The sequence below is a fragment of the Marmota marmota genome, unplaced genomic scaffold (genome assembly GCF_001458135.2).
Source record: "Marmota marmota marmota unplaced genomic scaffold, marMar, whole genome shotgun sequence".
NCBI lineage: Eukaryota > Metazoa > Chordata > Mammalia > Rodentia > Sciuridae > Marmota > Marmota marmota.
Genome location: NW_025999914.1, coordinates 423941 through 447260, shown reverse-complemented (window position 1 = coordinate 447260; position 23320 = coordinate 423941). Strand labels below are relative to the sequence as shown.

The 23320-nt window shown below is 38.0% G+C and overlaps 2 protein-coding genes across 3 annotated transcripts; one reads left to right on the top strand and one right to left on the bottom strand.

Annotated features, from left to right (window-relative positions):
- Window positions 1–2672: 2672 nt before the first annotated feature.
- Nkapl (NFKB activating protein like) lies at window positions 2673–3890 on the bottom strand. The gene has a single exon (XM_015507165.1). It carries the CDS (start codon window positions 3888–3890, stop codon window positions 2673–2675), a length of 1218 nt encoding a protein of 405 aa, XP_015362651.1.
- A 2538-nt stretch (window positions 3891–6428) lies between these two features.
- On the top strand, window positions 6429–15120 carry Zkscan4 (zinc finger with KRAB and SCAN domains 4). Of its 2 annotated transcripts, none has more exons than XM_015507172.2 (5): window positions 6429–7575; window positions 8705–8852; window positions 10953–11035; window positions 12183–12306; window positions 13303–15120. In XM_015507172.2, exons 1-5 carry the CDS (start codon window positions 7156–7158, stop codon window positions 14160–14162), a joined length of 1635 nt encoding a protein of 544 aa, XP_015362658.1. In that variant the 5' UTR covers window positions 6429–7155; the 3' UTR covers window positions 14163–15120. The 2 variants fall into 2 exon arrangements, with proteins under 2 accessions (XP_015362658.1, XP_048655910.1); XM_048799953.1 differs by having other exon boundaries at window positions 7281–7575; window positions 8050–8852.
- The last annotated feature ends 8200 nt before the right edge of the window (window positions 15121–23320 follow it).

Sequence of the window (23320 nt, the reverse complement as noted above, 5' to 3'; positions counted from 1 at the left end):
AATTTGATTAATAAAACAAAAAGCCTATAGAAGAATAGACAAGTTATAAAGTGTGCTCACACATACAAATTGTAAAACACTCATAAATATATTAAAAGATGCTTTCTCTTACCTCCTAAAGAAATGAAAAGAAAATGAACTGCCATTTTCATCATCAGATTGGCAAATATAAAAAGCTTTTGAAAGTACAATATTGGTGTTGATGTTGGTTTATAAAATGATGCATCTTATTTTATTAGAGAGCACTGTTTCAGTAACCATTAAAAGCACACAGAGCTTAACTGTGACATTCTTAGACTTTCCTTGACAGCCATATCAAAAAGTTCCCCCTGCAAAATCTCTAGACCCATATATTTTTTTTTATAGCATACTGCAACTTGTAACTGTTAATTCTTAAGTCTGTCTCCCCCAATAGAATGTAAAATCCTATCATGGTAGTGATCAAGACTAACTTGATCCTGGGTTTATTCCTAGTTATCTACCACAGTGTGAAGCACATAGAAAGCATCTAATATACTTTTTCCCTTTGATCCAGTAATCCTACTGAAAGACGAACATTTCTAGATGACTCAAAGGATTCTTTTGTTTTTTGTTTTTGTTTTGTTTTGGTACCAGATTTGAACTCAGGAGTACTTAACCACTGAGCCACATCCCCGGCCTTTTTTCTTTTTTTTTTTTTAATTTTAGAGACAGGGTCTCACTGAGTTGCTTAAGGCCTAGCTAAGCTGATGAGGCTGGCTTTGAACTCGAGATCCTTCTGCCTCAGCCTCCCAAGCCTCTGGGATTATAAGGATGCACCATCGTGCCCGGCTTTCAGAGGATTTTTTGGGACCCAATAATTCTATTTTAGATGAATATGCTAGGTATATTGTCACACATCATAGAGATTTTCATTACAGTACTGTGTAATAGTAAAATATAAGAAATACCTTAAACATTCAGTAAAATATAGTCCTTTCATACAATGGAATGCTATAAGTCATTTAGGAGAATGACATGGACAGACGCAAAACATCTCCAAGATCTACCATTAAGCGAAGAAAGCAAATTGTCAATTCCTGTGTTTAGTTTGGAATAAATTGTTTATTTCTAAAAATGAAGATGTAACAGTCTTTCGTCAATATTCCCCCATCTTTTTTGGGAAAACCTCAATCTGGAATGGTCCAGTTTCAACTGTACCATATGTTGGGATGAAGGTGACCTTTCACATTACACTTCCATGCTAGATTCTAGACGCCCACCTTTGCACCTTCAGCTTACCAGTGTCTTGAGCCTTGAGAAGGGTGTTATTCAAATGAGATAGTTTGGCCACTATTGAACTTGTCAAGGTCAGTGAGATATCAGGCAGAAATCACTAAATGACAACAAAGGCCTTATGACAGACCACAAGTTGAGTTTATTCTAGTCTTCCCTAGAGAATCCTGAGTCAGTCTCTCAATGCTAACTCTCCTGTGCATGGAGTACCTCCTGATCTGGTCTTCTCTTCATGAGTTCTGCTCCTCCTTTATATCTTCTCATTTTTTCTTTGTTAGTGCAGGTGACCCCAATCTACTCTTTGGAAGACTCAAGCACCTCCAATCTTCATCGTTTCACTTATATCTCATTTATGGATAAACCCTATGTCCTCTTTAATCAGAACTTGGTTTCTAATAGTCAAAGCCAAGACTTTCTTCAAGAACTTTCAGAAATCTACTATTTCATGTTTTTTTTTTTTAAATCCAACACCACAGGCATATATTGGTTGTCTATTTTCCCTGCCCAACATTACCCTGATTTTCATTCAGCAGATAGCACTCTTCTCCCATGTAACTCATAAACTAACTATACCTGTAGCTCTGGGAGTAGGCCTTTCTGTTTTCCTGGCAATAGCCCTTGTTTTAAGTGGGCATGAGACCCAAGAAAATCTGGATTCTTGTTTGGAATGTGAAGTCAGAAATATTGGCTCTTTAAAGATAGTATAGACAATATTACAAATATTTTCCTATTTACAGGCAGACCAGGAGATTTGGCAGTCTTTTTGAAACCAGTTTGAGGAAAATGACTCATGGAAAAGAAAGATTGGGAAATAATCCCAAGTTTTAGTAAAGCCATACTGGAAATACATTTGCTGTCTAGACTTTTCAGTTTATAAGAATCAAATGTCTTCTATTTTTCAAAAAGCTCATCTGTTAACAGCAACCAGAACTCAATTGAACCCTTTGTTCTTTTTTGAGATTCTTTTAGTCCTTTCGAGGCAAGTGACTGGCTCCAAGAGGCAATGAAGCCCTCCAAAAGAAAGATCAAAGAAATGTGGAAGAAAAAAACCCTTAAAACATTTTTCAGGATAAAGCTAACCTTCATACAGCAAAGTATGCCCTTGTATAAACACAAAACGATGGGAAGATACAGGAGACACCAAAAAGAGGTTTCTTTGGGAAGGGAAACTGGGGACTGGAATGACAGATTTACTTTTACTCTCTTTCAGTAACATTTGAATATTTTAAAAATCATGTGCAGGTATTTTTTTAAATGGAAAATAAAAATAAAATGACTAAAGATATCTCAAAAAGCAGATTTTTTTTTCCCTGAGGGACTTACTAATGTAGTAAGTATAATAGCACTGTAAAGTCTTTTCAAATTATTTTGGTGATGGAAAATTTGTTGTTGAAAGTCCTGCTGTGCAACAAACGTCTTTACTTGTCATCTTTCCCTTTTGTCTTTCTGTACACCATCTCTCGGAAACTGGCTAGAATCTTATTCTCTCTCTTTCTTCTCTCTTCTTGGTTAAAGGATGCAAGAGCTCTCTTTTCATCAGCACTGTAAATTTGATTCTCTTTACGCAGTCTTACAGCCTCCATTCTGCGATGTCTGCTACCACTCATGACATAACCTGAGCATTCAAATGAGGCAATCTCTTCACTTGTCAACCCAATTTCACCTCTTCGTGGGATACGCTTTCCAGCTTTTACATACTCAGCCATAGCTGCACCTTCACCTGGGAGCAGAGCATGACCATAGTTCAAAGGTTTCTCATCTTGAGTGGTATGTATTATAGGTGCTTCTGGGCCTATTAAATCCATTGTATCTGCAGTCTTTGACTGTCCCATCCAGATACCTTCTGGAAATTCCCCTTCTGAAGCTTTACAGCTTGTGTCACTGGATTCTTTTTTAGTCTTCTTATTCTTTTTCTTGTATTTTTTCGCTCTGTGTTTCTTTTTCTTGTCTTTCTTCTTAGGTTTTTTGACTTTCTTTTTATCATCATCAGAGCTAGAATCAGTGTCAGAGACTGAATTACTATCATTATCAGAATACTTCCTATGTTTTCTTTTGGAGGACTTCTTTCTTTTTTTCTTTTTTGAACGACTGGTCTTCTTTTTTCTTTTTTCTTCAGAGCTGGAATCTGAATTGGTACTCTTTTGATTCTTCAGCTCCTCTTCAACTGGGGTATGTTCATCAGAATCTGGCTCAGGAAACTTTGGTGACAGCCCCCACACTTCAGGCGCACCCAACTCCCCAATTCTCTCTCTCTCCTTCAGCCTCCTTTGCTGACAGCTCTCTTCCTTTTCCTTCTCATAGTGTTCTGCCCACTGCCAATCGCCCCCATAGTGGTGGTGACGGTGGTGGTAGCGATATCCCCCATAGTAAATTGAAGAGGAGGACGAGAAGTAGTAGCTGTGGAGGCCTGGAGGCCGCTCCCAAGACCCAGCGCCGCTAAGGGGATAAGAAGGGCCAACGCTCACCCCAACCCAGGGAGGCTTGAGGCCCTCCGGTCCTCGGGAGTGAGGGCGGGAACTGCCACTCCAAGGGGAGTGCCTGTTCCGCGCAGACGGTGGGCTCCCAGAAGAGCTGTGTAGTGGCCTCTGAGAACCTGGGGCGTCCTCGCAATAGCTGGACCGAGATACTGGAGCCATGAGCAGCAGTCCAAATGGCCAACGCAGGACAGTTATTGCAGACACCGAGGCCTCGACACTTCCTGTCTACGCAGGGGCAAGCACTAGGAATGGCTCCTGGGCTCCCCGCGCTCGGCTTCTGCTTCCGTCGGGTTGCCAGGCGAACGCCTGGACGGTGAGGTGCCGGTATCAGGGGAGGCTGTATGGGTCTTCCTTTGGGGAGTGGGTGCCTATTTTTTAAAATTTACTTTCTACAACCTGGGCCCCCGTGAGAAATAAACGAATTAGTTCCTCTCTTGTTGAATCACAGCCTTCCCAAATTTTCCCCCGTTGACTCTCCTCATCTGGGGTCATTTCTTAAGAAACTTAGTTCGGAACCACTTTCTGAAGATATTTTTAGAGCAAACTCTCTGAAATGGCGAATATTTCACATAAAACCATTTCTCCCTGGTCTTAAAATGTACGTAGGCATTTCTCTCACCAGAGTTCTCTCTAGTTAAAGTTGATCCGTTTCAGTTAGCTCATAGACTTTGAAAGTGAAAGATGAGCTAAACCACAATTTAGGAATGATGCTTTCATGATGCTAGGATTGTAAACAATGAAGTGAGGAAATTAAATTGAATAGAACCAAAATATATAATTTGATCTAAGAAGTTTAGTAATGTGATTGAAAAGGACATGGATTAGCACCATACCGTAGACCATTCTAATATAGGAATTGGCAAGCTGGGAGTAATATAAATGAATGATCACACGTGTATGGAAAATATCGCAATGAATAAGGTAAGCACTACAGATTCTCTGTAAATAAAGAAAAAATTTGTTTCGAGGACTTCATAGTTCAATGAAATGGATCTGAAATGTTACTTCAGTTTACTGAAATTAAGCCATGCAGTATTTGATGGGAAATTCAAATATTAACAAACCAATAGCACGTGGGAAAATGAATTTTAGAATATATCCGTTTGTATAGGAAACCTATAACCTACAACAGATGTGGCATATATTTTCTGTAAAAGACCAATATAGTTTAGGCTTTGTGGGCCAAGAGGCAATGTGGAGGATATTATATAAATACCTAGTTTTTGTGTTTTGTTCATTGTTTTGTTTGTACTGCTGGGGATGAAACCCCAAATCTCATGAATTCCAGGAAAGCGCTCTACCATGGAGCTATGATATACTGATAGCAAGAGAAAATACAAATTTTCACACATTTTTAAGATAGGTGAAATATAATTTTTTTTATTCAGAATGCAATTAAAATACAGGGTTTTTTTTTTTTTTTTTTTGGTAATACAGTTTTTCTAACAGGAAGGATGAATTTTATTTTTTTTTGGTACCAAGGATTGAACTCAGGGGCATTCAACCACTGAGCCACATCCCCAGCCCTATTTTGTATTCTATTTAGAGACAGGGTCTCACTGAGTTGCTTAGCGCTTCACTGTTGCACTGTTCACTGTTGCTGGCTTTGAACTTACAATCCTCTGTCTCAGTCTCCCAAACTGCTGGGATTACAGGCAAGCACCACTATGCTCAGCATGAAATTCTTTTTTATACAAATAACATTTTGTTTGATTTTTACTCTTGGACAGCAAAAGCAGCCATAGACATGTAAATAAATGGACCTAACTCTGTTCCAATAAAATTTTATTTATGGAAACTGAATTTTATGTGGTTTCGTATGACACTAAGTCAGGGGTGAGTAAACTACTGTATACAGATAAAAAATGACCCATTCCTCACTCAGGTCATACAAAAGCAGGCAATGAGTCAACTTTGGTTTGTAGACAGTAGTTTACTCACCTCTGACTTGGCCAAAAAAACATTAGTGCAAAAGGTGTGCTTGGGAATAAGAATAAACACATATAATGCATTTTGGAGGTGAGAGGATTTTATTTTTGTGTGTTTTATTTATAGATAACAAATACTCACTAACAGAACACAAATATATTTGAAGAACTTTAAGAACTAGGTACAAGTTTTGGAAAACAATACTTTACAATTATTAAGAAAAGCACCAGATTTTGAAAGTTCAGCTAAAATGAAATTGTTTTTACATGTAACATTTTACTATCGTTCTCGAAATTTCTCAGAATTGTTGCTACAGCAACAAAAAGCTGACTCACATGCATACCGAGAAGTTAAATTTAAGTTATCAATATCACCTAGCTGATGAGTGATAAAGTCAGGATTACTCAGTTGACCTGCTTTGAGAGCCTGTATATCTACCCACTGTGCTAGACCATGAATAGGGTCTGGAAAGAAACAGGAAGGAAGAAAGCAGGAGGAAAATATGTACCTAAAGCAAGGGACTAGAGAGTTTCTGGAAGCAGAGAGCAGCATAAGCCTGGTTACATGCCATGGAAACTGAAATTGGTAACCTGGAGAACAGGCTATGGAAAACAAACAGGTTACCACCTGGTGCTGGGGGAGGAAGTTTCTGGTTACTTTTTCTGGAGTTATCTCAGTGGCTACATTGGCAGTTCACTGCCTAGAATGTGGTAAGGATTTGTGAGGGGATGAGGTCAGGGTGGGAGAGCTTTCCTTCAATTTACTGTTTTTGCCTCAAAGGGAGGAAGGTGGCAGACTAGGGGAGGTGTTGGGGGAGCAAGGACCTGAGGCAGTCATTACTCTGAAACAAGTGCCTGGTGATGTGTTCTGCCTCTCTGATGTTTCTAAGGAACAAAAACTCCTACCAGGGTTCTGAAGACTCTAGGAAACACTGCTTTCTAGCTGTATTTTAGTGTCAATTTTATGCCAGGTTTTTAGGCAAGTTTTACATCAGAAAGAATTGAGGACCCCAGCAGCAACCTTTAGATTTTGAAGATTCTTGTCCTATTTCTTATGATTCACGGTATGCCGTTCTTTCCTTAACAAACCTCCCTTAAGTAAGGGTAAAGACAGGATCCCTAACGGGTTAATTCGGAGACAACCACCGAGAGGAATTTCCTAGAGAGCCCAGGAAGTGGCTTTGATTCCCCGCGAGGCTTCCTAGACCCCAGCCTCAACTTCTCTCGTGTGTCTGGACAGTGTTCACTTTCACCCCAAGGACATCCTTTGAGAATATTTATTGTGGGATTAGAGTGGGGTGTAGAGGAGTATGCTGCACAAGGCACGAACTACTGGAGAGATCTGTGCAGTTGCGTCTCAGGAAAGATCTGGGTCCCTGGTATGAGAGGAGGGAACCATTTCCAGTTTTACTGGCAAATAGTTCCCATCTTTCATGAATTCTCCGAAGATATTCAACGGGAGCTAGAGTGTGATTCAAGTACTGCTTTTGCTCGGGATGGCTAGAGAACGGAGAGAAAAAACTGCCCTGGAAGCCCACTCTGCAGAAGAGCAGATGGGGATTCTGACTGTGAAGGTGGAGAAGGAGGAATTCGCCTCGGTTACTGAGGAGAGCGCACCCGGTAGCCTCGCCTGGGGCAAGGAATGTTCGCGCCAGCGCTTTCGTGCTTTCTGTTATCCGGAAGCCTCAGGCCCCAGAGAGGCGCTGAGCCGGCTCCGGGAGCTCTGCCGACAGTGGCTGAGGCCTGAGATGTATAGCAAGGAACAGATTCTGGAGCTGTTGGTGCTGGAGCAGTTCCTGACCATCCTACCTGGGGACCTGCAGAACTGGGTGCGGGAGCAGCATCCAGAGAGCGGGGAGGAGGTGGTGGTACTGTTGGAGTATTTGGAGAAGCATCTGGATGAACCCACACCTCAGGTAGAAAGAAAAGGTTTAGTATCTGAGAGCTGTGGTCTGTGCCTTCCTGAAGATCAGAGCGAGGGGTATTTCTTTAAGATCACTTTTTGTATTGTGAACCTCCTTATCGATATTCTGGACCCTTTCTCAGAGTATTTAAATACATAAAGAAAAATATAAAGGATTACAAAAGAACTCAATCATATTGATACACAGTTAGCAAATGATTAAACGTCCAGTAAAGATATATATGTGTTTTTTAAACTTAAATGTGCTAAATAATAAGACCTATTTTGATGACAAAGTCTTAGTACTGCTTATGTCGCATTAGCTTGTTTAAATGTTACATTTTTCTTAGAGACTAGTAAAAAAAAAGACCATTTTTTTTCCTATACAAGTTCACAGACCACTGGGTTTGAACTTGTTAAAAAATGGATGAACTTTTACCTCCATCTTCTCATCTGTTTTACAATGTTTCCTCTTTATCTTTTCCAGTGTTCTTGTGCAAGTTCTCTCAGAGCCTTCAGTTATCAGGAAACCAAGTTTCTTTACTTGGATCGATTCCACTGAGCTCTGTAACAGTGAAAAATCATCTGGAGTCTCTTACATTCTTTATAAAGAATGTGGGAAATTCTGAGCGCACATGAGAAAGAAACTTGAAAACTAACTGATGTCTGGAAGAAAATCTGCATTTAACAAGGACATACCGTGTGCCAAACTCTGTTGAGTGGTTTGGCCTACTATAATCTTATTTAATCTTATTTACTAGTCTCCTAAGCCCCATAAACTAGATACTATTATCCAGATTTTTTTCAGGTAAGAAGAAATATTAATATTCTTTGAGAATTTAGCACCAGATTCCAAACAGTTTCATAAAAGCACAATTGCATATAATGGGAGAGCACAGAGTAATGGTTAAGATTATGGGCTCTTGAATTGTTCTGCCTGAGCTCCTATATTAGCATTGCTGTTTATAAATTGGGTGTCTTAGGTGAGCTACCTAAACTGGACCTCAATTTTGTAGTCACAAAGTTCTAGCTCTTAGGGTTGTCTGAATTAAGTGGATTAATCTTCATAAAGGTCTTAGTGCCTAGAAAGTAGAAATAACATGTAGAAGGCATGATAGAAATGCTTGATGAATGACTTTCAGCCTCCCGGTGGCCACCAGGGGCAAGAACTGCTCTGTTGCAAGGTGGCATTGTTGACACAAGTTCAAGAATCACAAAATAGCCAATTCCAACCAATGAAGGCTCTGCTCAAGCATGAATCTCCTGCATCCCAGCATTTACAAGACAGAGGTGAGTATTATTTTCTGGGCTGGATTGTATGAATCTACTTTTTTTTTTTACTTTGTAGTGCTAGGTGCATGCTAGGCAAATACTCACCACAGACCTACATTCCTAGCCTTGGGCTGTATGAATTCTAAAGACTTGATTCAGTTCCTTATACCCACTGACAGTTACTCTTTTTTTTTTTTTTTTTGGTATTGGGGATTGAACCCAGGGGTGCTTTACCACTGAGCTACATCCCCAGTCCATTTTACTTTTTATTTTATTTTATTTTGGGAATAAAATAAAATAAAATACCAGGGATTGAACTCATGGGCACTCGACCACTGAACTGCAAACCCAGCCCTATTTTGTATTTAATTTAGAGACAGGGTCTCACTGAATTGCTTAGTACATTGCTTTTGCTGAGGCTGGCTTTGAACTCATGATCCTCCTGCCTCAGACTCCCAAGCTGCTGGGATTACAGGTGTGAGCCACCAAGCCTAGTCCTTTTTATTTTTTGAGGTAGGGTCACAGTTGCTGAGGGTCTCCTTAAATTGTTGAGGCTGGCCACAAACTTATGATCTTCCTGTCTCATTGTCCTGAGTTACTGTAACTACAGGTGTGTGCCACCATGACTGACTGTTGATGTTTACTTTATATGCTGATTACTGATCAACTAAAACAGGAATTTGAAACAATAGTAGAAAGTTTTCCTAACCAAACCTAGACATATTAAATAAGACATATTAAATATGTCTTATTAAATATGACATATTAAATATAAGACATATTAAATAAGACATATTAAATAAGACATATTAAATATTAAACTTGGCACCAGGAAAGAATTTATTTTTTAATAACTTAGTGATCTCCTTTCATTTAACATATATTTATGGAGACCTTTTTTATAATAGTCACTGTTAGCACTGGGAATAGAGTCATCAGTGAGACCAAATTTTTGCTCTGGTGGAGCTCATATTCTAGTAGGGAAGATAAAAATGAATCAATAATATAATTTAAGATATTCACAAGTGCTATGAAGAAAATAAGGTAGAATTTGTAAAGCCAACTAAATTTGTAAAGCCAGAAATGGTAGGACTGTTGCAAATTAAAGAGAATACATCTTCTAAATATAAGATTTGTAATGAAAACAGGGTGAAAATCATTTATCAGGAAGCAACTTTGTGTTCTAGGGGGTTCATTCAGGCAGGTTCCCAGAATGTACAATACTTAGACTTACCATTCAACATGTAGTCTTTATTTCTCAACAGAAGTCTTGGCCTAAACCAACTCCTTTTCTGAATCTTGCAGTGTTCATTTCTTATAGGGAAAGTGAGGTTCCTCTCTACTTCTCTGTCTTCTTTATGGGATCAGCCTTATTTTTCTCAGTTTTTCAGAACCTAAGAGGAAAGTACTCTAATACACACTAAAGACAGTTTAACCAAAACAAAAAACAAAAACAAACAAAACCCCTTTTCTCTTCCCATCAACACTCAAGATCAAAAAGTCTAAAAATGAAAAGCTTTGTTTTGGTTTTATATTGTATTCACTTTACCATTCCTCCCAAGAATTCTGCCCATGTTTTTTGTGTGTCTGCAGGAGCATACCAGAACTCCTTAGGCCTTTGCACTTTGGAAAGGAACACACTGTATAAACTTCTCAGCAACAATTTCCTAACCCAGTTTTTTTTTTTTTTAAATTTTGGGGTACTAGGGATTGAACTCAGGGGCGCTCGACCATTGAGCCATAGCCCTAGCCCTATTTTGTAATTTTTTAAAATATATTTTAGTTGTTGACAGTCCTTTATTTATTTTTATGTGGTGCTGAGAATTGAACCCAGTGACTCACACATGCTGGGCAAGTGTGCTTCCACTGAGCCACAGCCTCAGCCCCCCAATTTTGTATTTGAGACAGGATCTCACTGAGTTGCTTAGCACCTCACTTTTGCTGAGGCTGGCTTTTAACTGACTGTTGATGATCCTCTCACCTCAGCCTCTCGAGCCCCTGAGATTATAGACATGCACCACCCTGCCCTGTTCTAACCCAGTTTTTGATCTTAGATTCCATAAGGCAAGGAGGCTAAACACCAGGGTATGTCTTATCCAGAGTTTCTTTCTTTCTTAGTTCTCCAGGTTCCTGGACTTTCTCAGGGAATCATTTGCAGAGAAGATACCCCAGTAGCTGCCAGATCCACTCCACAGTCCCAGGTGAGTTAAAAGCCCTCCCCTTTCTGATACTCTACACACTTTACTATTGGTAGGCTTCCTATTAGGTTCCTCTTTCCCCAGTTCTACCCTACCCCATTCTAAATCCACATAGGATTTGAGTTTTCTCATCTCATCATTGGTTAATATTTGGTGCCCACTTAAGAGGCTTTTCCTGTTTTCTTACAGGAAAGGGTTCTCTGTGCTTCCCTTTTCTTTGGTTAGCCCCTTCATCAGTGGGATTTTTTTTCTTCAACAACTAAATATTTCATTGTGATGGTGGTTTGTTTTGTGGGGTGTTTTGTTTAGGCAGTGAGGAGGATTAAATCAAGGGCCTTACACATACTAGGCAAGTGCTCTACCACTGAACTACATTCCCAATTTTGTTTTTTTGCTTGTTTATTTATTTATTTATTTATTTATTTTTGTGGTGCTGGGGATTGAACCCGGGGCTTTGTGTGTGTGTGAGGCAAGCACTTTATGAACTGAACTATATCCCTAGCCCTATTTTTAACGTGGTACTGGGGATTGATCCCAGGGTGCTCTACCACACCTATAATCCCCAGCCCTTTTTATTTTTTGAGACAGGGTCTCATCAAGTTGCTGAAGCTGGCCCTGAACTTGTGATCCTCTTGCCTCAGCTTCCCCTAAGTAGCTGAGATTACAGAGTGTGTCACCACTCCCAAAAGGAAGATTTACTAAACCTAGATTTTCATTTCTCAGTCTTTAATGTCCTGCTTGAAGTACTCAGTGTTTGCAGAGTTTTTGTATTTTTTTCTTACCTCAGATCTAGATTTCATTGTATTTTAAAAACCATTAATGTAAATAAGCCCTTACCTGCTCCTTTACCAAAGCATACCACACATCTTTTGGAGAGTTTGGATATGGTTCTACTCCTTTTGTTTTGCCCCTTGTTTTCCAAACCTTTTCACTTTCTGAACTGTTTAGATATTTATATGAAAGTACTTACATCAAATGTAATTGTTTCTTGCCTTTGACAGTTCTTTTAAATAAAGATTTTATTGAGATAGGGTTAGGTAGGCCCTTTTTAAAGAACTCCTTTAAAGAATTATGTCTGTTCTTTGCAAGTATCCTGCTTTGGGAGTGATTATAGGCAAGAAGTACTAAGTGGGATTATTTATTGTTTTAGAGGATGCTGAAAATGGAAAACGTGGCCCTGACCTTCTCTCCTGGTTGGACACAGCTGAATTCATCCCAAATGAACCTCTACAGAGATGAAAGGCAGGAAAACTGTGGACACCTGGTTTCCCTGGGTAAGATTAATAGTCCCTAATTTTTACTAAGGTATCTTTTTTTCTTTAATTTGTGTATTAGAACCTAACGGATTGTTAGAACATGTTTGGAGTATGTTTGGTTTCAGAACCACCATTTCTGAACCCCTGTTGATGGTCAGATGTATAATTAACTCCTAAACCTCTGTTCCTTGCTTTCTTCTCTATCATGTCAGTATTCTGGTCAGTTTAAATGAGAGGAAGTAGATACAAACCTTGGTACAGTTGTGGCTCAAGTAGGTGCTCAGTAAATGTTGATTTCCTTTGAATTTCTAGCCCTGACAAAAGAGAAAACCTGAAGGGCCTCTTCAGGAAATAGACCATTGAGTCAAACAGTGTGAAAGTTAGTAGTAACCTCAGACATTGACTACAGACTACACCCTCTTAGAGGTGAGAGTGAAGAAGCACAGAGGGTTATCCGACTTGTCAGAGGTCACACAGCTCATTGATGGCACAGTAGGTGCTCTGACTCAGAACTCCCAGCACCAATGTCTATTCTGTTTGGGGATCCTACTTCTGCCCGAAATAAGAGCAGAAATAACAACTTGTATCATTGATCAGTGATCAGTTTCTAAGTTTCTACTTTTGCTGTTTGTTACAGAATGTTTCAGAAATCCTTTTGCTTGGTCTGTTTACGATTGCCTTCTGCTCAGACCTATCGGTATCTAATCCTGGGTCTATGACTCTGCCTTACTATTCTTTCAAGCCTCCACTCCATAAGTGCTCAATATAGTACTTTGTTTTTGATACTCTTCTTCCACTTCTTTCATTTCCAGTTGTCCCCTTCTTTCAATGGCCCCATTTCCATTCTCAGGTCTCTTTCCTCTCCAGCATTCCTTTTCCTCCATTATTCCTACCCTTATTTTTGAACTTAAATTCTCATCCTTGGCAAGCATATAACTCTGTAATTCTTGCCTCATCACTTTTCATCACAGAGCTTTGCTCCTATAATTAACAGTTGTTGGTTTGTTGTTTCAGGTGGTAAAATACAGGCTACAATTCAGGATTTGCCTCCAGCAAAGGAACATCTAGAAAAGCCTGGGCAGAAATTGTACCATCTTGGTGAGGACATTGCACAGATCTCTGCAGGTGCAGAAGCTGGTGAACAGGATGAGGGTGGGTTGCAAAGAAAGCAGAAAAATGCCACAGGGAGTAGGCGACACATTTGCCATGAATGTGGAAAGAGTTTTGCTCAGAGTTCAGGCCTGACCAAGCACAGGAGAATCCACACTGGAGAGAAACCCTATGAGTGTGAAGACTGTGGGAAGACCTTCATTGGGAGCTCTGCCCTTGTCATTCATCAGAGAGTTCACACTGGTGAGAAGCCATATGAGTGTGAAGACTGTGGCAAGGTCTTCAGTCACAGTTCAAACCTTATCAAACATCAGAGAACTCACACTGGGGAGAAGCCCTATGAATGCGATGACTGTGGGAAAACCTTCAGCCAGAGCTGCAGCCTCCTTGAACATCACAAAATTCACACTGGGGAGAAGCCATACCAATGTAAGATGTGTGGCAAAGCCTTTAGGCGTAATTCACATCTTCTGAGACATCAGAGGATCCATGCTGATAAAAATCAGGAGCCTGAGCATGGAGAGGCCTGGGAAGGTCACAGTAGGATGGAAAGCCAGTGGGAAAATGTTGGAACTCCTGTGTCTTATAAATGTAATGAGTGTGAAAGAAGTTTTACTCAGAATAGAAGCCTTATTGAACATCAAAAAATCCATACTGGTGAGAAACCCTATCAGTGTGATGCATGTGGAAAAGGCTTCACCCGAACTTCATACCTTGTTCAACATCAGAGGAGCCATGTAGGGAAAAAAATTCTGTCTCACTGACTATACATGCCAAAGTTGGGGCTTATTTGTAATTCAACTGAAGCTAGCCTGGAGCACTACAGAAATTATAGGCCAGGGCTTTATTTACCAGTGCATCATCATGTGTTAGGAAACAATCTGAGATGAATTATCTTCCACATTCTAGAAATTGGTTGGAACCAAACTTTTTTGAGGAATGTTGTCTGGAAAAGGTAGACTTAAAGTGTTTTATTCTTACCTATTGGACTTAAATGGCCTTTCAGAATAGCTAAATGCCACAGCAGTATTTTTGTTTTCTCCTGGATGGATAATTCTTAATCTGGGGGGCTGCTGCTCTTACCATTCATTTTCCAATAATGAATCCTTCATGAGTAGGTCAGGTTCATGAGATCTTTTACCCCTCATTGTGCCTTGCATATAGGTGCTAATAAATATTGACTGGATGTATCTGTGAAATGATCTGCATAGCTCTGGAAATCTGTGTCTAGATTTCTGAGAGATTTGTAACTAATGCCATTTGTGTTTTGTCTGATTCTCAGATTCTAGATTCTGGGTCAATACTATGTATTTGTGCCAAGTATATAGTATTGCCAGATTTGGGGTTGGGGAATCCATATTTCTTCATGAGGATAGTACTAATGGTAAGAATGCTTTAAACAACTTCTTAATGATTAAGATATTGGGAGATGGCTTCATCCATAGAATTGTATTATTGCAATCAGGTTTGATACTCTTTTGCATTCAGGTAAATAAAAATTAATTTATTAAGTCAGATAAAATGATTATGAATTTTGATGTAAATTCTCTAATGTTCAACATCTTCTTTGTCACCTTTTACATATCTTGGGCCTAACCAAGTTATAAGATACCCTGTATATTCTTCTCCCCCTACTTAAAGTCAACTGCACAAAGGCTTATGACAGCTAAGCTTAAACTTCCTCCAGGTCAGAGCAATCTCATTAAATATTTATAATTATTATTTGTGGCTTTAAAACTTCCCTGTGGGATGGGAATAGGAAAATTGGATTAGTGGCAGGTTATATGAATAGAAACCCAACTGTAGGTAGAAGCACATTGAGAATCTTGAGCTTCTAAAGAAAAGAACTCTACAATATCCAAAGAATCAACATATGAAATCAAGACTCAAAGCTGTGAGTTAAACATGAGAAACAAGACTTTTGTGATATCCCTTATTTTCCACCCAAATCACCTCTGTTCTTCAAAGACTGATATCATCTTCTTAGGTGCTTAAGTATATCACTAGCCTCCAGCCTTGCCAGACTATGTCATAAGTGGATTCTGCTTCTGATAACTGCCTGACCATGTTTTATTCACCCAACAGCATAGTGTTCATGTCTGTTCTCAAGTGCCATTTCTGGATTCCTGCTCTGAAGTACTGCAGGCTGATTAGGTACTTTCAAAACAGAAGGGCTCTTCATTTAATAATCCTCTGTTTAATCTTTCGTTGCCTTTATTATCCCCCATTTTAGTCCAGTTTAAACTTCTTTAGTTTCCAAATCTGTAGACTTTCTCTACTTAATCTTGTCTAGCTTTTCAAAATTTCATTTTAAATTAACCTTACCAGCTGGCCATTTCCTTTTGTCTTATAATCTTTACCTTTTCTAAATTTTTGCTAATCTTAGAATGACTTTTAACATTCAAATTCATGATGGGCTAGTGTTTTAGTCAGCTTTTTCACTGCTATGATTAAAGGATCTGACCAGACAAATTGTAGAGGAGGAAAAGTTTATTTGGAGGCTCACAGTTTCAGAGATTTCAGTCTATAGACAGTGGGATGCATTCCTTGGGATTGGAGGTGAGGCAGAACATCATGGTGGAAGAGTGTGGCAGAGGGAAGCAGCTCACATGATGATGATGATGATGATAAGGGAGAGAGAGAGAGAGAGAGAGACTGTACTCTCCAGATATAAAACATATACCCATAGCTATGCCCCCAATGAACCACTTCCTCCAGCCATACCCCACCTGCCTCCAGTTACCACTCAGTTAATCCCATCAGGTATTCACCGATTAGGTAATTTCTCCTCCAAACCTTCTTGTACTGTCACACATGTGAGTTTTGGGAAACACCTCACATCCAAACCATAATAGCCAGCAACTGTATTTTTTTTTTTCTTTCTCGTTTGGTACTGGGAATTTAACCCAGGAAAATCTACCACTGACCCATGCCCTCAGTCCCTTTTTAATTTAATTTTGAGACTAGATCTGGCTAAATTGCCCACGTTGGACTCAAACTTGCAATCCTGCCTCAGTCTCCTGAGTATCTGGGCTTACAGGTGAGTGATATCAAGCTCAGTGGTATTTAACTATTTCTGGAATTACATGAAGAGAGGCATGTTATAGAAACCAGAAAATTATACAAATATAATTCTGAAATTAATAGAGGACCCCTGGACCTCCTTTCACTCTTCTGGCCCTAAAATCTCTGTAGAGGAGAGGAATGTCATAGAAAAGTATTTTTAGTACCTACTATGCTAGACAGTGGAAGGGATAAAACGTACATACCTATATACTTAGGTTTTTATTATGATAAGTTCGACAAGATTTGTAACAGAGAAGATAGTACACTGAGAAATAATCTTGTGAGTGGTAAGCTGAAGGCTATAGAAGTTCAGAGAAAGGAAATACTACTTGTGGGGTATGACTAATTATTATATGGATAGGATGACATGTTTAGTTGAAAAGATCATGACTTTGTTAAATTCAGTAAATAAGGCAAGTTTGACGAATTAGGTAAGGGAGCCAGAGCAAAGAGTTTAAACTTCATTCAGGAAGTACTAGAAAACCACTGACATTTTATGATCAAGATCTTATCTGGGAAACTATTTGACAGTATTATATAATTTTACAAAGTTGTGAAAGTCTGCTTATACAAATAAGAAGTGTTACCTAAAAATGAAATTATTTTACTTTGGGGCATGCTGGTACACACCTCTCAGTGACTCAGGAGGCTAAGGTGATAGGATCACAAGTTGCCTTAGCAATTTAGCAAGGACCTAAGCAACTTAGTGAGATTTTGTTTCAAAAAGGGCTGGGGGTATACCTCAGTGGTAGAGCATCCCTGTGTTTAATCCCTAGTACTACAAAAAATAAAAAATTAAAAAATAAAATATTTTGCTGATAGTCTTTTATACACTCTACTTTTGTATAAGATAAATGTGTCTTTATAAATAAGTGAATTATATTTCTGGCCTTTTTTAAATACTGGGGATTAAACCCAGGGGTACTGTACCACAGAGCTACATTCTCAGTCCTTTTTATTTATTTATTTATTTATTTTGATATAGGGTCTTGCTACATTGCCAAGGCTGGCCTCAAAGTTGTGATCCTTCTGCCTCAGCTTCCCCAGTCACTGGAATTATAGGTCTGCACCACCGCACCCACCTTCTCTAGACTATTTAAAGGATGAGCAAAAAGTCATCTTCAAATAAAATTGAAAATTGAGACCTAGTAAACTGCTTAGCTAAAAAAATAAGCAGCATATAAAGTATAAAACAATAAACTATTCATGCTTTCTTAAGTTGATTTTAGGAATTTTAGCATTGGTTAGCTGGCATTCTATTTCATTTCTCCTGGTCTTGGGATGTAGCTCAGTGGTAGAGTGCTTGATTAGCACACACCAGGGCTTGTGTTCAATCTCCAGCACCATAAAAAACCAAATACACAAATTCCATTTCTCCAACTGAAAGCCAGGTAAAACCCCTCTATTTCTCCCTTCTGCTACTTAGGTAGGATGAATGGTTATAACAAAAATAACTTTTGATGAAGAGTCCACCTAGATTGGTTCTTAATTTTGGCAAAGATGTGTGTAATGCTGCAGAAGACCTTTTCTGCCTCTTCCTTTGATGGGAGAAAGAATAGTAGGAGTGACAACTTATTTCACAAAGTTGTAAGGGTCTGCTTATACAAATAAGAAGTGTTACCTAAGTACTCTCAAAATGTTAATAATTGATAGATAACTGGAAATCACCTTGTTAGCTGAAACCTCCATATTTTGGAATCATAAATGTTTAATAATAAAGACTACATTTGAAAAGTATCCTGTAGCTTTTTGGCAGTATCTTATCTTCCAATGATGCCCTACATCTGTATGATACTCTTTCCTCATTACCCATGATGAGAACTTCAACCACTAAGTAAACTCAGTTTATCTGCTTTTCTCTAAAAACTTTTTTTAGTCCATTTTTTTTTCTCATGATAGTAAAATTGAGTCTTACAGATTCAAATGAGGAAACTGTTTTTCCATCAGTTTTGTCTAGTATGTATTTTCTACATTTCAAATAATGTTGCTGCTATAGAAAATTTTCAGGATGACCACTTTTCTGTTAACTTTTTTTGGTGAATGTTTCACTTTACCTTACTATATATATATATATGGTTTTCTATTTTTATCTACCCCCATTTCTCACTTGGTTTATGGCATTAGCAATCCCTCCCTATTTGCAACATCAATCTAAGACTCTGGAATTTGAAATTGCAAGTTCTCCTTGTTCTCTTTCACAACTAATAATTGAATGTACATTGTGATATATTCTTGTCTGCACTGTGTATTTTTTAAAATTAGGAATTGGGTCATTATCTAAAATCTTCAGAACACCTTTCCAAATCTCTTTTTAAAATTTCAATTTCTTGGGTTCTTCAAGGTTTTCAGGAGTCTGGGAAAATTCCTAATGTAACTTATTAAATGCAAGCAGTATGCCATATTTTAAATTTTCTCTGAGTGAATTCTTAAACAGATTACACATTGCTTAATTCATCAAATAACAAGTTCTCATGTATTAATTAAAGTGTTAAAACCTTTAACCATTTTCTCCTTCTGTCTCATCAATTCTACCCATCAACATTGGGAGCCTGGGAAATGGAGTTGGTACCTTTCCAGGCCCATTTGTATATAGCACAGGACATAGAACAGCTGGTTTGGGGCTGAGAGATATACAAGATACATGTGAGATATTCAAGAGATATGTGAGATATGTATTAGGCTTACCATTATATTTTCTTCTAGCAGAGTTCTTATTAAATGAGTGAATCTGAAAATTGAGTCAACTCATTCTTTTGTCTTATTATAATAAAACAAGGTCTCTTAGCACCTACTGATGGAATCCAAAGTGCTGGCATTCTTGCTTCCAGTAATACCAGTCTTTTCCTTTTTCTAAATAAGTTTTGTGTCCCCACCATTCATTCAATAAATGTGATGGTTTATGTCATATCTGTGATCAAACACTAAGGAATTAAAGATGAATGAAAAAGAAGATGAACAAGATTTTGGCTTTGCCCTTGAAGTGCCTGAGAACTACCCTCTATTCTTACATGTTAAGTTTTCATTTGTGGTATATTTTCCAAGTTGACTCAGAAACTGATCATTTTTCATTACCTTCCTGCTGCCATCCTGGTCTAGGACACTCTGTCTTTCAAATTTATTAGTATGGTAGCTTGCAAAAAGTTTGCAAGAGTGGACTCTTGCTCCCCTTATTCTCTTCTCAATATGTCAGTGAAGAGCATATTGAGAAAATTTAAAATCTATTTTTAAATATATGTTGTATCATTCTTTCACTCAAAACCCTACAATGGTTTCCATTTTTTACCAAAATCAACAGCCCAAGTCTTTACAGAGGTGGACAAATCTCTTCAAAATTCTGGCTTCCCATTACCTCTTTCACCTCATCTCCTATCTCTTACCCCCTCTCTCAGGCCTGGCCCAGGCCTCCTTGTTTCTTTTTATTTTCTCTTTCCTTCTTCCTTCCTTCCTTCCTTTCTTCTTTTTTCTTTATGTGGTACCATGAATTGAACTCAGGGCCTCACACACATTAGGCAAGCACTCTGCCACTGAATTATATCCCCATTCCTTTTTATTTCAGTTTGAGATTGGGTCTCCCTATGTTGATGAAGTTGGCCTCGAACTTGTGATCTTCCTACCTCAGCCTCTGAAGTAGCTGGACCTTATCACTTTTTGAATACAACAAACATACATATTTTCAAGACCTTTGCTCTAGCTATTTCCTCTTCCTAGAGTAATCTACTTGACTAACTTTCTTACCTCTTTTAAGTCTCCTCCCCTCAAAGGCCGTTTTTTTTCAATAAAGCCTACTATAATCTCCTTATTTAATACTCAAATTGTCCTCTATGCACTAGCACTCCTGATCTTCTCCTGAGCCTGATGAGTCTTTTAAAAAACATTTTATCTTCTTCTAATATATTGTATGTTTTATTTATTTACTTGATTATTTGTCTGACTCCCCCAGCTAGAAAGATGAGCCCAGGATATTTGGATGTCTTGTTCATTTATGTATTTTAAGTCCTGAAAACATTTCCTACTGCATAGGTACTTAATAAATTATTTGTTAAAAAAATGAATGCTTGTTCATAGATTATGATCAGTCCTTATATTCCAAATAGATGGAAAATATGTCACTATTAACCCTTTCAATATATCAAGCCTCTCATTATATCTTCTGGTTTTCAAATGTAGTTGTGGTATATTACTGTCACGACTCCTTCCTTCAATAATAACAGGATTGTTTCCAGGTTTATAGCATGTGTCCTGCTATATTTCCGAAGCAATAAATACATCCATGCTTCACTGAAAATTCTGTAAAAGAATACTAAAATCACTTAAAATAAAGGGCTGGGGATATAGGTAGGAGTAGGGCACTTACCGAGGCATGAGGCCTTGGGTTCAACTTCTAGCACTGCAAAAATAGATAAATAAGAAAAGTAAGAATGATACTTCTTAGGAATGCATACATATGTAATAGAATTATATATAACAAAAGAAAGCAAGAAGTGAATAAAATTGGGGTTCAAGGTAGTTGATGTTTCTTCAATTGGAAGAAGTCAGGTAGCTGAAATAAGGGGTAACAGATAATGGATATATAGGTAGTTTTCTTTTAATAAATATTTTGTTTCTTTTTGGGGTGCTGGGGATTGAACCCAGTCCCTTGTGCATGCTAGGTAAGCACTCTATCACTGAGCCACACCTCAGTTGTACATGCAGTTTTTAAGGTCTAATCTTTTGTATGGCAGGTGAATGCTAATTTAACTATTAAAAATAACTCTAAGTTACCAAAGTTATAATCAAAAGCATGTCATTTAAATACCAGTGATATGAGTGCATTTCAAATAACATCAAGGATTATAATTAATCTAATTGACACCCAAAAGAATTGCAGAAAGAGAAAAATGGATGTCAGTTCCAGCTTGTATTTTTTAGAATAAACTTTGTGAAGTTGGTATGCTGTGTGTTAGATTATTTATTTTCCTTGTGATGGGAAAATGTTAGTAATGGCCTTGACTTAAAATCTAACTTCCTATGCCACTTATGAAGAAATTTAAAAAAAAGAGATAGAGGTTTGGATCAAGGGGGGATTCAGGCTGGGTAGGTTGGTGCATACCTGTAATCCTAGCAACTTGGGAGGCTAAGGCAGGAGGATTGCAAGTTGGAGGCTGGCTTTTGGCAATTTAGTGAGACCCTGTCTCAAAATAAAAAATAAATGGCTGAGAATGTAGTTCCAAGGGTGTGGTAGAATACCCCTGGGTTCAATCCCCAATATCCCAAACTGAAAACAAACAAAAATATGAACAAAAACCTAACCAAACCAACTAACCAACCAACTAACCAACCAACCAATCAAAGAACAACAACAACAAAATCCCACACAAGAGGGAACTTAGTCACCAGATATGCTTAATAATTTCTACCTGAATCAACGTTTATATTTTAAGTTTATTCTAAAAGTATACAGAGGAAGTGAGGAGGAGAAGGTATAAATTTAACAAAATGGGCTACAAGTAGATAACTGTTGAAGCTGGGTGAATATGTGCATGGGGGTCTACTATGCTATTCCACTTTTATTTACATTTTCCATAAAATATTTCATTCATATTATCCCCAATTTAAATTAAGAGTTGAATGCTTTGTGCAACATATTTAAGAATTATTCAAAACAGTGCAAAGCTCTAATTGTACAGTTGTCTGAGCAAACTGCAGGATTTTCCTGCTTTTACCCCTATATGTTGGGAAACCTCCAAACATCAAGTCAAATAAATTAAAGGAAAGAAATGGAAGAGAGATCATAAAAGGGAATACAAAAGGCAAAGAAATCTTTTGATATCTTCAAGCCTTAAGACTTGTTTTCATCCCAAGGAGGAGGAGATTCTTCCTTCCCTTGAGTAAACTGCACTGGAAAGAGTTTCCTTTGAGAGATTTGGGAACTCACAAGGCTACAAACTCTTCTTTGATTTTTTTTAAAATATCTATGCATGGAAGAATTGTTTTTCTCTGGACTTAAGCAAACATAAGAGAAAGAATTAGGAGATTTCCAACAGTAGCTTGTGTAGCATCTTATCTAGTCAGTGTTCAATTCCTTGAGGTGTCCTTCTACTCAGAAGTCTTTGTTGTGGCCTTGTAATCAGAATACAAGTGATTTTTTTGTAACACTGAAGATGTGATAGAAAAATACTAAGGTAATTTCAGGTGACTAAGGAAATCAGAATTTTAAGGAGATTAGAATTTGTGGTTAAAATCCTAGGGTTATCAAAGAGACATGATATTAAAAGTGTACATTAGAACCTGGTAAAAGGTATAGGAAAACTCTAATCTTTTTTTATAAGTCTAAAATTATTCCAAAAGGAAGAGATATATAGGAAAACTCTAATCTTTTTTTATAAGACTAAATTTATTCCAAAAGGAAGAGATTATTGAAAAGTTCAGGCTTCAGGTTTAGTTCTGATGCTTGGGACTTTCTGAATTTGCGATACCTCATCTGTAAAATGGGATAATGATAAAACTTATTTCCCTGTGTGATTGTTGTAAGGAACAATGGTGGTTAGGTAAAGGAATGCCTTCTGTAAACACTGAAGCACCAAGCCAATGCTGGTCACTATTCTAAGGCAGAGTCAGAAGGAACCAGTAGGGTGGAAAGGAGTTTATAATGTAGGCATGGGTCTCAGGGAACACCAAAGACCCATCTATTATAAAACATGAGCAGAGTTCTGTTATTTTTAGGAATTAAACACAAATACCAGATCTTTTATGTGTGCTGATGTAAGCAATGCCATTTATTATATTAGCAGCCGTCTAAAAGATAATTTTAAAAAGGGACAAAGTAGTAAGAACAGGAAAAGGGCAAATGAACAAAATGGAAAGCAGCAGCTTCAAA

What these genes read in the sequence shown, in the direction of transcription:
- Nkapl (XM_015507165.1), bottom strand. Translation starts at nt 3,890, where the DNA reads ATGGCTCCAGTATCTCGGTCCAGCTATTGCGAGGACGCCCCAGGTTCT.
- Zkscan4 (XM_015507172.2), top strand. Translation starts at nt 7,156, where the DNA reads ATGGCTAGAGAACGGAGAGAAAAAACTGCCCTGGAAGCCCACTCTGCA. An exon ending in GATCCACTCCACAGTCCCAG is followed by an intron (nt 11,036 to 12,182) that starts GTGAGTTAAAAG and finishes TTATTGTTTTAG; the next exon opens with AGGATGCTGAAAATGGAAAA. An exon ending in TGGACACCTGGTTTCCCTGG is followed by an intron (nt 12,307 to 13,302) that starts GTAAGATTAATA and finishes TTGTTGTTTCAG; the next exon opens with GTGGTAAAATACAGGCTACA.